Source organism: the organism of the source record quoted next, unplaced genomic scaffold (genome assembly GCF_019419815.1).
Source record: "Pyrus x bretschneideri cultivar Hongxiangsu unplaced genomic scaffold, Pyrus_bretschneideri_v1 Contig13, whole genome shotgun sequence".
Taxonomy (NCBI): Eukaryota; Viridiplantae; Streptophyta; class Magnoliopsida; order Rosales; family Rosaceae; genus Pyrus; species Pyrus x bretschneideri.
This window is the reverse complement of record NW_025999424.1, coordinates 2,797,465-2,814,948: the sequence shown is the minus strand read 5'-3', so window position 1 is coordinate 2,814,948 and position 17,484 is coordinate 2,797,465. Positions and strand designations below refer to the sequence as shown.

At 34.5% G+C, this 17,484-nt stretch overlaps 1 protein-coding gene across 1 annotated transcript; it reads right to left on the bottom strand.

Moving 5' to 3' along the window:
• Positions 1-2,292: 2,292 nt before the first annotated feature.
• LOC103933080 (mini zinc finger protein 2-like) lies at positions 2,293-3,672 on the bottom strand. The gene has a single exon (XM_048578970.1). It carries the CDS (start codon positions 3,424-3,426, stop codon positions 3,154-3,156), a length of 273 nt encoding a protein of 90 aa, XP_048434927.1. The 5' UTR covers positions 3,427-3,672; the 3' UTR covers positions 2,293-3,153.
• Between the last annotated feature and the right edge of the window lie 13,812 nt (positions 3,673-17,484).

Below are 17,484 nucleotides of genomic sequence, written 5' to 3'. Positions count from 1 at the left end.
ATGAAAAAATGACCAAGAAAGAGGCGTTGGCATTCAATTTTAAAGCTTTTCCTCAACATGACAGCACTAGTAAATCCCATTACCTTTTTTTGGCTAAAAGCATGCAAGTATCTCTAAAATTGATTAAGATGGTTTTTCTTGGACCACAGTGCAAGACTTCTCATTACCTTCTTTTTATGCAGAAGTTCGTTTCTCTTGAGTTGATGGCTGGTGGAATCTTAGATAGGACCACAGTGCAAGACTTTACTGCTGAACAGATCAACAGCTCAAAATTTAGACACATGTCCAACCGTAATTGGTCGTAAACCGCAGCTGCTGATCCTTCAACACCCGAGTCCAGTTTGAAAAAAAAAAAAAAAAAGTCCAATTACCAAATTCTTCTTGGCTATGCATTGACGGATTTCTAAGACCCAAAGTTTTATTCGGACAGCAAACTATTTGGCCCATACGCCAAAATGAGTTTGGTCCATTATATAGATTGTGCATTTTGAGCCCTAAAGAAGCCCTCCTCAAACACTGCGTACCATTTTTTCACCTAGTAGCAGTGAAAATAGAATGAATAATTTGGATGTACCGGTAGAATTTGGAATGTGCTTGATTAATTGTGAGACCGTTTACAAGCAAATATGTATTTGGGAATTTCTAATAGTAGTTTAGGTAAAGAGATATTTGGCTAATATGATACTTAAGCATAAAATATATATTTTGAGCTGTACAACTAAAATGAAAAAAAAAAAAAAAAAAAAAAGATAAAAAAAAACATGAAAATACAGGTGACTAGAAATCGGAAAGAAAATAGATTAATACAAGAGCAGGGAGCAATAACCATCTTTGGTTTATGGACTACGGATTACTAAGGTCACATTAGAGACCTCTAAGAATAGAAGAAAGGCGTGATAGCTTGCTTACTTAGTGCTTGCCCCCAGTAAGCTAAACATGCATACGTACATACTGCTTTGAGGGTTTCTTAGAATTGACATCTACCCGTTCAACTCACACATAATGTAATGTATACCTGAATTTTTGTTCCCTCTCCATACCCAAGGCCGAACTTGATTACAACAACTCACAAGCACGATCATGAAAAAACGTCAAAACCCTACGAACATCGAAAAGGAAAAGAGAAGGGAAAAGAAAACCTTGTACATATTTGGTTCGGCAATTGCCATTTTCAGATCCTTTGATCACCAAACGCCAAAAGGGAAACGTTTTCTAAGAGTGTACTACTGCATAATTATATATTTTGAACATGCTTGAATCATTCTAGTTTATTCAACCTTCTTCATTATGTTCTTTTGAATATTGGCAGTTGAAATTGCATATGAACATCGTGGAGCGTCCTATACCGTTCTTTCTTGGCTTTTCGTTCTTGGGATAATCAACAACTTGACCTACCAAAAGAGATTATATTACGGATAATCAACAATTTAATCACCTTTCAAGTACGTTGCTAAAGAAACCCTCCATTATAACAACCAACACGATTAGATATGTGGGCCTTCAAAGTAAATACAAAGTAATCTAAACATTTATGTACTAATTGAATTGGATACAGAAGGAGTAATCTGGCAATATATGAGCTATATATATATATATTAGATACAGAAGGAGGAATAATTCCGGAACGAACTTTTAAGATCAGTCAGTACCACTCATAAATTGATGCTTTATGCATGTCAAATATATGCACTTATCAATGGAGGATGAAACGTGATATCTAGGTACGTACATAATTATTCAGAAGAATTAAATACATGAGAAGAAGTTTCTTTACTAATACCCGAGAAATTCAGAAACTACTAGCTATCTAGGTTACTTGAGATAAATTAGCTAAATATTTAGCTAATATAGTTTGTCTATATACCCTTTTTATAATAACAAAACTAAAGATTTGGCTAAACTGGTATCATTTTTTTCACTGCTCCATCACCATGTAATGCACATACACCATTGCTGCTAGCTGTTGTTTTCTTTTAATCTGCACAGACTTATTTTCAAAGAAAAGTACCATATTTTCATATGGGCATTACAAATACATATCATGAATAACTTGGTTTCTAAAGGGTCTTTGCACACAAGACCTAAAAATATTAAATAAAGCATCACTAATCGCAAAGCAATGAGTAGACTTCAAGCACTCGTCCAACCTCATCGAAAATAGTAAGATTACACATATCAATAAAACAGTTAAACCTCGTTAGATGGACTTCAAGCACTTGTCCCACCTCATAGAAAACCGCTGGATTACACAGATCAATAAAATAGTTAAACCTTGTGTTACATGAGATCATATGAGAACAAAATTTCAAATCTTATATTGGGACAAGAGTACAATGCCCAAGGGTCGACCACATCACCTATCACCACCACGTTCCTAGAACACCAAGTGAAGTAGATCCAGCAAATCAAATAGTTCTATCCTTCACACACGGATCCAAAAGAGGTAGCACACTAAACGAAAATCAAAATCAAGCAACTCTCTTATAGAGAGCAATCAAACTAGCAAACTCTCCTAGACAGAGAAATCAAAACAAACTTCAAGACAATTCGTGGAAATTATTATACATAAACAAATAAAAAGATAAAATCAGGTTGTTGCTCCACATTCTCTGGACATCTGAGAGGCATATCACCACACCGGCTAAATTCATAGTGTCGATCTGACTAAACTAACATCTTCTGACATAAACTGGCATATTTCACGACTTCCTACTTCAACCCTATATTAAGGGTGATAACTGGATCCAAACCTTGTGTTTACTCTGGATGTGGGCAAAAGACGACTATCACGGCAATTGCAGCGTTTCACATCGACTATTCTACACCAAACAAACTAAAAGGAAAAGGAGAGGAAAAATGCTAAGAATGATTTTGAAGAAGATAGCCGACGACCCCAAAACCAAAGCAGGAGCCTGCGGCAGAGAATTTTTCTTTAATTTTTGCTCTGGACGGCTAAATGAAGAGTATCTGCACACACTTAAATCAACTAGGAAAAAACAATACCTTTTAACCTTCCACCCATACATATATAATAGACTGTCTTGGCATATATTTCCGTAATCTCTCAACCCAGAAAAAACTAAAACAACAATATCTCTCAAACCACACACTTAATAATAATTATTATTATATGTAGCTGCTTAATTATTTTAATTAAGCACCATTTGAAGAAGGCGAAAAGCACTCGCAGACGGTCTCTACTTCTCTTCTGTGGAAATTCCTGTGGCAGCCACAGGCAGCACAGGTGAGCGCAGCAGTTGTTCCCTCCTCCCCATTACTTGCCATGAACTCTCTGCACCCGTCAACAGCGTAGCCTCCTACCGCGGCGGCATGGTTCTTCTGGCACTCTCCATATCTCACGACGGTGAAAGATGAAGCTGCTGAAGCTTCTTCTGTCCTTCTCAAAACTACTTGCCGCTTCCTCATTTAAGTTTCTGATAAATTAGATCCCTGTTTAAGATCTTGGTTATTAATTGCGTTTCTTGATTTCCCCGAACCCCCTTGACACTATATGCTGAATTTACTGACTGATTTTTTTGACTCAGAATCAAATATGGCAAATTAGAAGTCCGGGGCGGTGAGTTGGTGATTGAGAGAGAGAAAGAGAGGGGAAACAAGTACTTATTGTGGTGGTATGACCAAGCCCTAACCCTAGATATATGTTTATAGCATATTAGCACGTAATATTCTCTCTCTCTTCTTGCTTTAGCAGTCTTAACTATTGGTAGGTACAGTAATCCAGCTGTTTTTGTTTAATTAAAAATTGTTTTATCTTATACCAGATATGACTTGGCGAAAAACTAGTCGGTAATTATATTGTTTTATTTTTCTATTGACAGGAAGTGGGGGCATGATCCATGACCAACTTTTTACTATATAACTATTAATGTGTAATCTCGTTGTTTACTTGCTAGCTACTGGTAAACCCAAAAATGTTCTTTGTGAACTGATGGTCCAACAACCTCACAACTCATTAGCATAAAATTGAAAGGAAAAAAATTATGAAATCTGATCTGTGTAAATAAGGAAAAAGCCTAGATGCTAAATATGTTGAGAAAGCTTTTTCTATATCAATCGTAACTCCGATTGGTTTAATATAGAATGACCAGCTAAGCAGAAATATTAAGACCTCATAAAACATAATATGCATGTACTGTGTGGACCCTAAAGTGCTACTAAAGGGATGGTTTTGTGGTGTGCAATCAGGGCCGGTCTAGAGATTTTTGAGGTTCGAGATAACATAAAAAAATGTGCCCTCACTTTATATAAGAAATTTATTTGTTTTTACATGTTAGATATCGATAAAATTATACTTAGAAAAGCACTTCAAACTTAATAATTTAGAAACAAGGATAAACTAATTTATTTTGTATCGTGAGAAGAAACAAAAAAACTTCGGGTTCACAAGTTGATAGATATGAGTTTTTTTTTCCATTTAAACTTTTAAAGTGTTTTCGTATAAATCGTGAGACGTTTTTTCTTATTTACTAACCTTGTCAATATGGGACTAAAAAAATAATTATATTTTTGAGTCTTTAATTGATGTGTATAAGTAATAAATTGGTACTAAATTAAACTTTTTGATGACATGTTATATGATTTGCAAATTTGGTCTAAAAATTTGGCCAACGCATTACTCTTTGTGAAAGATTAGACTTGAATTGGAACAAATGTTTAAAAATAACAACCCACATAGCTATTAGCTATTAATTAAAAATAAATTAACAACCAAACAAAAATTCGTAAAAATTGAAAAGAGCACTTAGCATTTTCAGCTTAGGACCTCTCGTTAATTTTAAACAACAAAAACCATTGATTCTAATTAAATTTCTTGATCATTTAGCCAAATTTTATATATTTATACTCTTATGAAACATAATTTGTAAAAATTGAAAAGTAAATAAGCACACATGGTGTTTTGAACCTAAGACCTCCTCATTAATTTCAAACAACAAAACCACCAATTTTAGTTAAACTTCTTTGTCATTGAACAAAATTTTATAAATTTATACTCTTATGAAAACATATACAAATATATCATCCTAATAATTTTGGTGCCCCCAATTATTTTGGGCCCCGGATGGTCGCCCTACCCACATTGGGCCTGAGCCAGCCCTGGGGGCAATGATACGATGCCAATGGAAATTGTCTAGCTTAGCTTCATCAACGACCTAAAAATAGTTTAATTTCATCACCCTAAAACTCGATGGAAAATGATATCTTGCCAACCCTGTACGGAAATGCAAATGCTACAATTCTAATTCTCTTCTTGTTCTCTTGCTTGCATGGCATAAAGTGCTACTAAAGTGCTACCAAAGGGCTACTAAAGGGATGGTTTTGTGGGGTGCAATGATACAATGCCAATGGAAATTGTCTAGCTTAGCTTCATCAACGACCTAAAAATAGTTTAATTTCATCACCCTAAAACTCGATGGAAAATGATATCTTGCCAACCCTGTACGGAAATGCAAATGCTACAATTCTAATTCTCTTCTTGTTCTCTTGCTTGCATGGCATAAGGTAATAATTCAATTTCATGGTTTATGCAGAATTAATAAATAAAAATAAAAGTTTGATGGTTAAGTTTATAGAAACAGAGAAGGCAATAGTTGGTGCCATGCAATATATCGATAATGATTTTTGCAAAAGGATAATGTTAGAGAGACTAAAATTTTGAACTAAATTTTGAAAACCAAATGATGTAATTGTTCATGATTGGATTATTACTTAAGTGATGATTAAGCATGCTTGTTTCCTATTAGTAACACATCACCTGGTTTGCAAATTTGATTTAAAAATTTGGTCTTCCTAGCATTATTAACATAGTTATTTCCTATTGGTAACACATCATCTGGTTTGCAAATTTAATTTAAAATTTTGATCTCCCTAACATTATGCTTCCTAGAAATTATGTCACAGATTCATCCAATCACAAGCGCACATATAAACAAAGTGCACAATTTTGCCTTTGATTAATTACAAAAACAAATGATGTTTCCAACCATATATAAACCGATATGATATAATTTTGTCTGTGTAATTATAAACTAACACGAGCAAACATTGTTAGCTGTATAAGGTTATACAATTAAAACACAAATGAAGAAGTGACTAACCTGATTCCAACGACGGTCATAGAAGTCGAACACGAAAAGAAGTGGGCATGGCAACACCAAGATCTTCTATAAGCTCCTAGCCGAATACAATTACTCTATGGGAAGCATTATGTTGTGTGTTCTAGGGCTTATAGGGACCAGTGTTTTATATAGGCTAAAAGCTAGGGTTTCCATCCATAAAGGAAACCTAAACTTTACTTTCTTAGCCTCCAAGTCAAGTATCATAATCATATTCAATTAAGGATTCCATCAATCCTATTTCCAATATAAGACACCTTATATAGGATTGATATCTTTAAGAGATCAAATCACAATCAACATTATTCTCCAATATTACATTCCTATTACATGTAGTAGACCACTTAAAGGTTGACTTATATTGGATAAATCCAACATTCTCCCACTTGGTCTACAAAATGTAATATTCATGTTTATACTTGAGATTGGAGACTAATGTCACTTTAGTGGCCATGTAATAGTGATTACATCTCATCCTTAATGCAGTTTCTGTCAAATGCATTTCTTAACATGGATCTGACAAGGTTGTAGGATTGATACAACCTAGAACCTTCATAATTACACATGCTAAGATCCTCATTCACATGAAACACAAATTATGATCAAGAGATGAAACTTTATATTAACCAAAATGTCTTACTTTATATCATCTCAGGTCCACCTTATTATAACTCACAAGTTACACTTTACGCTTATTCGAAGCCTTAAATCTATCAATGCAGATATCTTTCATCTAATGAAACCACCATAATCTGTAGGTGTGAATACATCTCCAAAACAATCATGCATCACTTTCATTAGATTAGTAACAATACAAACGATGTTTGTAGCCAAAGGACACAATTGAAAATACCAAATAGGCACATGTCCAAGTAAAATATCCCAAAAACTTCATAAAACAAATTAATTCAACACTTGTGAGTAAGATGAATTAATATGTTTTTGACACTGATCTATGCACCATACCAGTTACTTTCATAGTGATTTCCAACACCTGCGGGCAAGATGAAAATCCTCACAACTGAGGCAGTGCACAAACCATGTCATGCCATTTAATATGCAATTTGATAACAACTTGATATCTGATATATATTTCATCATATAATTGACTAGCACACGAAAAATGTGACTTAATGAATCCATCTATATGTTGAACATATCCAAAATTCAGGTCATTTGGTGACCATTAGACGTGTCATTCACCCGATTTAAATCAAGACACGTAATCTGCCAGAAACAATTATGTGCATTTATCATGAATTTATGCATCCATAACAAATTAAATTTCATATCATATCAATTTCGATGTTTAAAGGAAACTTTAGTAGTCAAATTTCATCCTCTAAACTGACATCATAGTTCAAATTGAAAAGATTTACAAGCATAAGATTTAAACAATGCGTACCTTAGCATGGGTCCAATACTTTGCATCAACAAGTCTCATGAAGAGACACAAAATATGTCATGATGCAACCGATTTCCGTGCCTTCAAACCACAACCTTTTATGGGGCTCATTGTGGAAATATTTGTCACTAATGGCATGGAACTTTATCCCAATAAACTTCATGAAACTAAATTAATTTACACCTCTAGGCAAGAAAATTAACAAGTTTCTAGTACTAGATTTTATGTCACAAAAGTACCTTCATGAAAAACTTCAACACATGTAGGCAAGATGAAGATTTTCACAACTTCTGTGAAATAAAACACATATTATGCCATCTTAATTAAACTAAAAGAAGTAATCCACACCTGTAGGTAAGAAGATTATCCCTTTTATTCTAATTAAGATGCAAAGTTGACCGAAGTAATTCAAAAACACAGTCCCATTGGCAACTAAGCCGTTGTGTCTTGCTTAGTTGAAAAGGCATTGGTCAACTCTGCCCTGAAAACAATACAAGAAGTCACATAGATTAATTAACTGTAATAACCTGATTCAAGCTTCGAGTCTTGCCAACAAATGACACTAATTCCTTCATGACTCCCTTTGACATTAAATTAATCTCAAGAAACCTGACAGTATACTTGAAAGAGATTAATCACATATAGAACAAGTTTTATTCCACCACAAGAATGTCAATACTTATCATTATGGAGTCAATTACTTAATAGAAATACTTTATGTAATGGGAAAGAACAATACATTCCTTTAATTTAAAAGCTAAATCGCTCAAATGTTTTCTTAAGTCAAACATGTTCCTTTCCTTTTATATATTTCTTTCCGTAACACAAAACTACTAAACATAGGATTAAAATCATGCATTAGCTTTTGCAAATACCAAATTAAATAAAAGGAACAACCAAAATTATTTTCTTCCATAGAAAACATCTCCAATATGTGCCATACATTAGCCATGAAAAGTTTCTTTTCTTCTCCCCTTATGACACATAAAAATTTACTAATCAAAGCACTGTTTAAATTCTTTAGGCATAGGAAAAACCACAAACAATAATACATGTTTGAAATTCATGCTTATCAATTAAGTCACATATTTTGAATAGATTACATACCTCATGCCTTCATATGTTCATCACTTCTTTGTAAACATATATATAATCACATGACCATTCATATGTTCATCACTTCTTTGTAAACATATATATAATCACATGACCAACCATAATTCTTATATAAGAATAGATAAAAATACAAATGAGAATTGTCACATTAATACAAACCTTATTCATTTGTATAATACCTTTGTTCTTATCACTGGATGCTTCCTGTCATTCTCAATCAATCCATAAGTTATGCATCAATTTTATAGTTAACTAGTCATGTACAATTAAATGACTATACTGAGATGGGAAAGCAAAATTGTAGACAAACCTAATTGATTAGTCACGCATATTTCTTGTGCTATTAATGGCATAAAAGTTCATTCACAGCTCGTGAATATTAGTGGAAACAAAACTACAATCCATTATAGTCCAAAACCCACGGCAATATTAAAAATATGTCATCTCATGCTTGAACCAAATTAGCCATACAAGCAACACCATACACGCCATTTGCTTAACAAATGTTGCCAAAATATGTATGACTTACTTTCATGTATAGGAATTTTATTAAAATTCATTAACAGACATGTATATAGTTGACATGCATAAAACTTAGCATATGCTTCCCTACAACACAACTGTAATATATGTTATTACAATCATAGGCACAACATATCCCAATAGTATTGATAAATTATAGGATATGACTAATTCCATCTCCTACAATCAGAAAGACGTCACGACATGGTTGAATTTTGCGGGAACAATTTAACACTTCATGAATCCAACACAACCATTCCTTATATAATTTATCATGAAGACCAAAAGAAAAGATCATACCAGAATTTCATATACTGATGTATATACGAATCTCTTCATTGGGCTTGTTCGACTGAGGGATGTCAAGAAATTCTCCAATCCAAGGTTAGAACAAATGCAAATTTGTACAAATGCTTACACAACTTGAGAATACATCGGCAGCATATGGTAAAACATTCTAATCAAAATTTTCTTTACATCCCTTTATCAAAACCAAATACGATAAGAGCTTTAACAATAACATGCTTGCCACATTTAAAATCCAAATCTAATTATTCATTAAGCAGTTTGCATTTAGTCTCTAAGTAAATTAATTAGGCCACTGTTGTATTATGACTTGAAGCAATTGACATGAATATTCATGTAGAATAGTTAAAAGTGATATGGCAATCAAACCAACATGTAATCACAGGTTCACGATGCAGGCTCAGATTTTATAAACTTTACGCCCCATATGCAGAAAGACCAACTTTTACAATAAATTCATTGCATACTTGCAATGGACTCCAAACCTCTTTTAGTGCACAAGCAATCCGCATGAGCATAACCCACTTTCCTTGTTTAAAATTGAATGACTCAACACTGCATAATTTCTAGGAATAAGCGGCTAGGAATTGTTGCATGCAAAAGAGATCCCAATTTGATAGAATATTACAGGACTATAACTGATTTGATGCACTCTACAAGTGCATATATACAAGTCTAAATCATGTCACAAATCAATAGCAAGGTATAATTCTTAATTATTAATGTGCCAAAACCTCATACATAATGATTTTAGTTGAAACTATCATGAATGATAAATGCAATTGGTTGCAAGAGGCATGTGGTCCCAGGAAGTAGATCATAACGACAATATATTAATTATACAATTGCTCAAGAATTATCATTGCAGTGTATGATTTACTCACGACAATTAATGGGATGTGAGAAATTGCACAAAATTTCAAGACAATGGTATGTACTCTCAACATGTTGCTTAAAAAAAAAAAAAAAATTTAAAGCTCAGTTCATCAATTTTATCGACAACTTTAATCAAACTTCAATCTTAATAGGTTTTAATTATATAACCAATGGCTCTGATACCAACGGTTAGTTGTATAAGGTTATACAATTAAAACACAAACGAAGAAGTGACTGACCTGATTCCAACGACGGTCATAGAAGTCGGACACAAAAAGAAGTGGGCATGGCAACACCAAGATCTTCTATAAGCTCCTAGGCGAATACAACTACTCTATGGGAAGTATTATGTTGTGTGTTCTAGGGCTTATAGGGACAAGTATTTTATATAGGCTAAAAGCTAGGGTTTCCATCCATAAAGGAAACCTAAACTTTACTTTCTTAGCCTCCAAGTCAAGTATCATAATCATATTCAATTAAGGATTCCATCAATCCTATTTCCAATATAAGACACCTTATATAGGATTGATATCTTTAAGAGATCAAATCACAATTAACATTATTCTCCAATATTTCATTCCTATTACATGTAGTAGACCACTTAAAGGTTGATTTATATTGGATAAATCCAACAAACATTACATAACCTACAGACTTCATATGCTTTTTAGACGTGATTTTATTTTATTTTGTGCCAATTGTACCGGACAATTTTACACCTAAACAAAATGAATTCATGTGCTCTATAGAGCTAATTTGCACATGCATGCACAAGTGTCATACGGATTTTTTGCGTTTTTGCCAAAATTCAACTAAATATCAAGTCTGCCGAACATCTCAATCTCCCATGTCCTTGACGACATAAGGAGGCCAAGGATGACAATGTCCGTGAGGGGAAATTTAACCGTTGAAACCTTCATATATTAGTTTATATATGTGCTGCTATAAGTGATGTGGTACGTACGTATGTATGCTGTGACTGAATTCACAATGCTAGCTATAGTGGAAAAAATTGTGTTAAGAAACAAATTGGATGGCATGAATTCAAGGCGTTTGGATGGTTTTGGATTTTCTGTTGTGTTTGATTTTGAGTGACCTAATTCTCAAAACTTGAGAGCATCATTATTGCAAAACGTTGTTGTGCTATTAGAAGTGAAATCATTTAACATAATTTTCTAATGTAGAGTTGCATTCTTCAACATTGATTACATCTTAAGACTAGCCAACCAGTTCGTAATACCGTGACAAACTGAAATTTTACATTCCTATGGTTATTAATTAACTTAAATTTAGTGGTAGTTAATTCTTGCGTAAACTTATGCTGTCGTATCTTTGAAATGGGAAAGGCCAAGATTTTGTGTCGTATGGCGCCAATAATGACATCAAAAGGGTTAAGGATGAGTAGTCAATAAAATATATCTTATGTGTAAATTGTTATTTGGACTATTGGGTATATGAGTGTACGATAATATGAAGGGAACTGTTATTAGCCCTCCAAAAATCTCATTTTATAGTCATTTCTTTCTAATTATAGAAAATTAGAAATGCAAATGAGATTTTTCGAGTGCCAATAATAATTCTCTAATGCGAATACATATTTTAACTTTTAAGAAAATATTACATAAAGTACTCCATTGCCCCTAACCGTCGTCACAAAGATTTTGCAACTAAAATCAGTTTGATTATTCATGATCAAATTGGAAGAGAATATATATAATGTCTTGTAATACTCTGACGCGGGTGACCCAAGGGTCTGGAAGAGATGGAAGATAAGGTAATTGGGCATCTTTGGATCAGGAACAACAAATCCACTCAATGTCGTTAATCGTGGATTAGCTCGACACAACCAAACCCAATGCTTAAGTTGAAAAGGAGAGATCACTCATTTCAATTACACAAGGCAAATATACGTTTTTTTTTTCCATTAATCAAGTCTCCACTTATAGGCATTCTAATACAATATCTAATCGACCTCTTTTTTCTATGGAACTCTTACCAACCTCTCCAAAGAAGACTTAACAAACACCTAATACTTCCCATACAATTGGTTATCATTTAATGGACTTTGTGTACTGCATCATTCTCCTCTTCTCCGATAAAACTCGTCCTTGAGTTCAATTGACTTTTTTTTTTCCTTCTTCTTTTCCTCAATCTTTTGGATGTCCAACCAAGATATTCCATAGTACCCAATTTAGCACCAAAAATTTTCTAATCACTTATTTTCTTCTTGAAATAATCACATGGAATAATGATTCCAAATTCATATTCATGACTTGTTAAGGAGTAGAGATAATTCAAATCATGTTGAAAAGTTCTTTTATCAAAAAGCTCCTCTCATATCTCAAACAACAAAATCGTCCCAAAAAGGATAATGAATGCTATGGATACTAAGAACTTGTACTCCATTATATAATTGTACATGGAATTCTTCAACCACATCTTTATAGCCTTCATAATAATCATAAATTGGGGCAAAATCCCATTCGGCAAAGTTATTGACTTCGTCAATGCATTCTATATGTTCCCCTTTCGTGCCAAACTCCATGTTGGAACCTTTTTCAACCTCTATACATGTAACACAACAAATCTCACATGAACTACAATAAAAACTAGAGGAAGATTAAGATTTAGAAAATCGTCACCTGAAAAATTAAAGGCAGCCGTTTCTAGAACCCAGCCAACCTCATTTACTGACAGCAGCAACATGCTTTAGTAAATTGAGGATATCGTTTTGTAGAAATAACAAATTGAGGAACCGCTTGAAAGTTTGGAAACTATTAATAACAGAAATGTTTAGTAATAACATAAATGCCACATGGTACTATTTTAGTAGTGGAATTTGTTAGTATAGTTAGAAGGGTATTATTGTAATTAGGATATATGGTTATATAAGGGATTGTATAGCTATCATTTTCTTAAGTTCAATTGTATACATTTTGTCTAATCAATCAATACAATCTCTCTTGTTTCTCTCTACCAATTCTTTCTCTTTCTATGTACCAATTCTTCATCTTTTGCAATGTAGTTAATATGGTATCAGAGCCACCAGGCTCACACTTTGGATTCTGGTGGTTCCATTTCCCATTATTTTTCATCTGTTTCTAGCTTAGTTTCTTTCCAATTTTTCATTAGATGTTCGATTAAGTTTATGGGTGCTTCTGTGATCATTCTTTTACTTCTAGGTTTTTTTCTATATTGTGATCAGAGATTTCTCCACTGATCTCGATGAATCCTCTTTCTTTCCGAAGTCAGATTGTGGATCACAGACAAAGAGGTCATTCACGCTGCTGGCTTTTGGTGTTTGTTGACAACCATCACAATGCAAACCGAAGTGGGAACTTCCTGATTCTTGAATTCGGGAAAGGAAAATTTTCTAGGAAAATGTCGGATTCTGGGAAAGGAAAAGCATCAACTTCTGGGCAAGTGTTCGATTCCATTGAAGGAAAGTATGATTGTTAAGTTCTTGGGTTTGAGGAAAGTACGACGGCGGCAGCCTCTCTTAGGTGCCAATTCTGAATTCTACAAATATAAGATGGGTCCAGACCAACACTATAGTTCGATTTCGCCAAATGAATTATACATCGACACTTATAAGGATGGTTCTGTTTGGAGGACCAACAAGTTTATTGATGTTTGCACAGGGCTGATGGTTGCGCTTGTTAATGGCAGGGATGAGCATTGCGGCTTGATAACGTATGCTTGTTGAGAATTTTTCCAATTGTTTTTGCTTCTTGTGATATTTTAGTGGAATTGGCTGTGAAACAATTTGGGTATTGGAAATTTTTTATTTTGGTGGTTGTTTGTTCAAGATTGCAAATCTTGGGAGCTCTTCAGGTTATGATTTTGTGCACTCCAACTATTTGAAGGAATGGGTTAGTGAATTCTTTGATCTCTACTTTGTTCTTTGGTATGGAAGAAAGATCAGACATAGGTGCAGTCCAGGTGTTTGTCGAATTACCCAACTCAAAAGTTTCATGTGAAGGTTATATTTGGTGTTAGTCTCTGGGAAGATTTAGGAAGATCTCAAGAGTGTCATTCTCCTTGGTTAATTTTGGTGTTAGTATCTAGGAAGATTTAGGAAGCTATATAAAGTGTCAATCTCCTTGGTTGATTTGGTTTCTTGGAGTGTCATCCTCCTTGGTTAATTTGGTTTCTTGGAGTGTCATTCTCCTCGGTAGATTTAATTTCTTGGAGTGTCATTCTCCTTGGTTGATTTGGTTTCTTAGAGTGTCATTCTCCTTGGTAGATTTAGTTTCCAGGAGTGTCATTCTCCTTAATTGATTTAGGAGGGATAATTTGCATATATAGTGAGTGTGTTACTATGGCTTCTCAGTTCATAGTCAAAAACTTGTTGGGTACGTTTAGACCAAGATCAAATTTGATTGTATTGCTAAGCTCATTAATAATCAGGAAAGCCTTGCAATCTTGCAGATTCACGTACAGTGAGAATTCGGTCCTGTTCTGGATGTAATACTACCTGGTTGTGACAACTTGGGAAAGTAAGCATAGTGGGCACTATCTCATCCCACCATAACCTCGCAAACGGTCTTTTCCAGCTGAAGAACCCGTTTCTGAAGCGGATTCACTAGATACTGCTCTTCACCACAACCTTTGTCATGCGTTCAAAACGTCTTGTAGTTCCCAATTAGTTTCAGAGCTATATATGGCTATATAAGGGATTGTATAGCTATCATTTTCTTAAGTTCAACTGTATACATTTTGTCTAATCAATCAATACAATCTCTCTTGTTTCTCTCTACCAATTCTTTCTCTTTCTTTGTACCAATTCTTCATCTTTTGCAATGTAGTTAATAACTATATTGGAATAGATTTCAAATGATATGTGGCATAAAGGTCAAGAAGTGCTTAATAAATTCGAAACCTGACCCGCAAAAGAACTGATTCGGTTTTTGCAACGTCACTAATGCTCTCTAGTGTTTTACCGGTATCTGCACGGACAAAATTTCGTTTGATGCACGGTTTGTTGCGTTGAAAATTAGACTCTTAGAGCTTTCCGATGATATATAGCTCTCCAAATGAAAGTCACGGGAACTGAGTCAGTTTTGATGACGAACACACACATATGATTGTGCAGCACCTCCACTAGGATTTCAGATAAAAATCCAAAAACCCGCCCAGATACCACTTGATGCAGGGTAGACCGAGGAATGTCGAGGATGAAGGATAGGTCACCTGGGATTCATTGAACCAAGGTCAACAAATTCACTTGATGTTGTTAATCGTGGATTCACTTGACACGACCAAGTCAAACGCTTGATTTGAGAAGGAGAAATCACTTACTTCACTTGCTCAAGGCAAACATATGTTTTTTTTCATTAATCTAGGCATTCTAATACACTATTTAAAAGGCTTACAATATTTAATAGACCTCTAATTTCTATGGGACTCTTACAACCTCCAAAGAAGATTTAACAAACTCCTAAGTAACAACATTTCAATTTTTTTTTTTTTTGAAAAAAACGAAATTATTTACACTATAGGGAGGGCATGGGTTTAGCCTCACAATGGACTAGCAATAGTGCGGTTCAAATTTTCCTTTGGCGAAAATCAAACCTAAGACCTCTTACTTACAAGTGCAGAGGAATATCACTAAACTGTAATACTAAGTGACAACATTTCAAATTTAAAATTTAATTAAGTCTTATACTTCCCATACAATTGGCTGTCATTTAATGGACTTTGTGTTCTGCATCATACTGTTTCTTTGGTTCTTGACTTGATCTAGCTAGGTACAAGAAATCATGAGGTATAAGGAAGGGAAATCTAGAGAGATAGAGAGATGCTTATAATAAGGATAAATATTTTGTAGATTGATGGGGTCTTTTTAAAAATATATATGATTGTGCTTTGAGAAGATAATGGACGAAGAAGCGTTTTGCCTCTCACCAACCCAACCCAATATTTTTATGCCCACAGTAAAAGCCCTAGTGTGATCTTGTCATTTGGGTCCTTAGGGTAAAAGCATCTTAGGCTCCTAATCACGTATTTCCTTTTTATCACTTTGTATCGTACTTACATGAATGGTGACAACAACTCACTAATCAAGTTGATCAATAATACAAACTAAAATGGAAATTTTTAAACAAAAGTTGGTTTTGATTGATGCAACTTGACCTAAGTATTTTCCCTCAGCAATTAAGGGCTCGTTTGGATGTACTTTTAAAATGACTAACAACGCTTTTAGAAAAAATGTTATTGTGTGTTCGTCCAACTCCAGAGGATATGATGCGAAATTGAAACTTTGGTGCATTTGATGTGAAATTGTCTAAGAGCGGCGTCGATCTGGCTGTCTTGTCCATTGGGGCTATGGAGTTGGACGGACACACCAGAGAATATGATTGATTGTGTGGCTAAACTTGCAAGTGAGTTGTCAAGAGAGAGTTTCGACTAGTTCCTTGTTCTTCTGTGGATTATGTGAAAGGAAAGGAACTCATTTTGTGGAAAGGAAAGGCGCTTGAACTGATGGAACTAAATTGTAGGGCAATTAGTTGGTTGAAGGAATTCCAACATTGGCATGGGAAAAATGAAAAATGCAGCTGTAAAGTTTCTCAAAAATGGACGAAGCTGGATGCAGGGTGGTCTAAATCTAATTTTGATGTGGCATGGGACGAACATAGGGGTGTTGGTGGTGTTGGGATGGTGATTCGGAACAATAGGGGTGATTTTAGGGCAGCCATGACAACTAGGCATGCTGCTATTTCCTCCCCTCTGCTGGCCGAGATTATGGCAGCTAGGGATGCGGCTTTTTTGGTCAAACAGAAGCAACTACAGGCCATGGTGTCTGAAGGTGATGCGCTGCTTGTTATGGCAGGCCTACAACATGATGGTTAGGAAGATTATTCATCGTTTGGAAATATTTTAAATGATACTCGATTGATGATTCATTCATTGTTTCAGTGGAAGATTGGTTTTAGCAGAAGGAGACGAATAAAGTGGTGCACAGATTAGCACAGATGAGTCTGAAGTGAGAATTTTATTTTTTGGTTTGAAGAACCTCCAGATGTAATTGTGGACCTTCTCTTTGAGGATAGTATTTCTTAATTTGTTTGGTGCGGAACACTCTTTTTCCCTTAGACCAGGTTGAAATCTCCAGCAAGATTTTTA

Excerpts from the sequence above, each read along its gene's own strand:
- LOC103933080 (XM_048578970.1), bottom strand. The coding sequence starts at position 3,426 with ATGAGGAAGCGGCAAGTAGTTTTGAGAAGGACAGAAGAAGCTTCAGCA.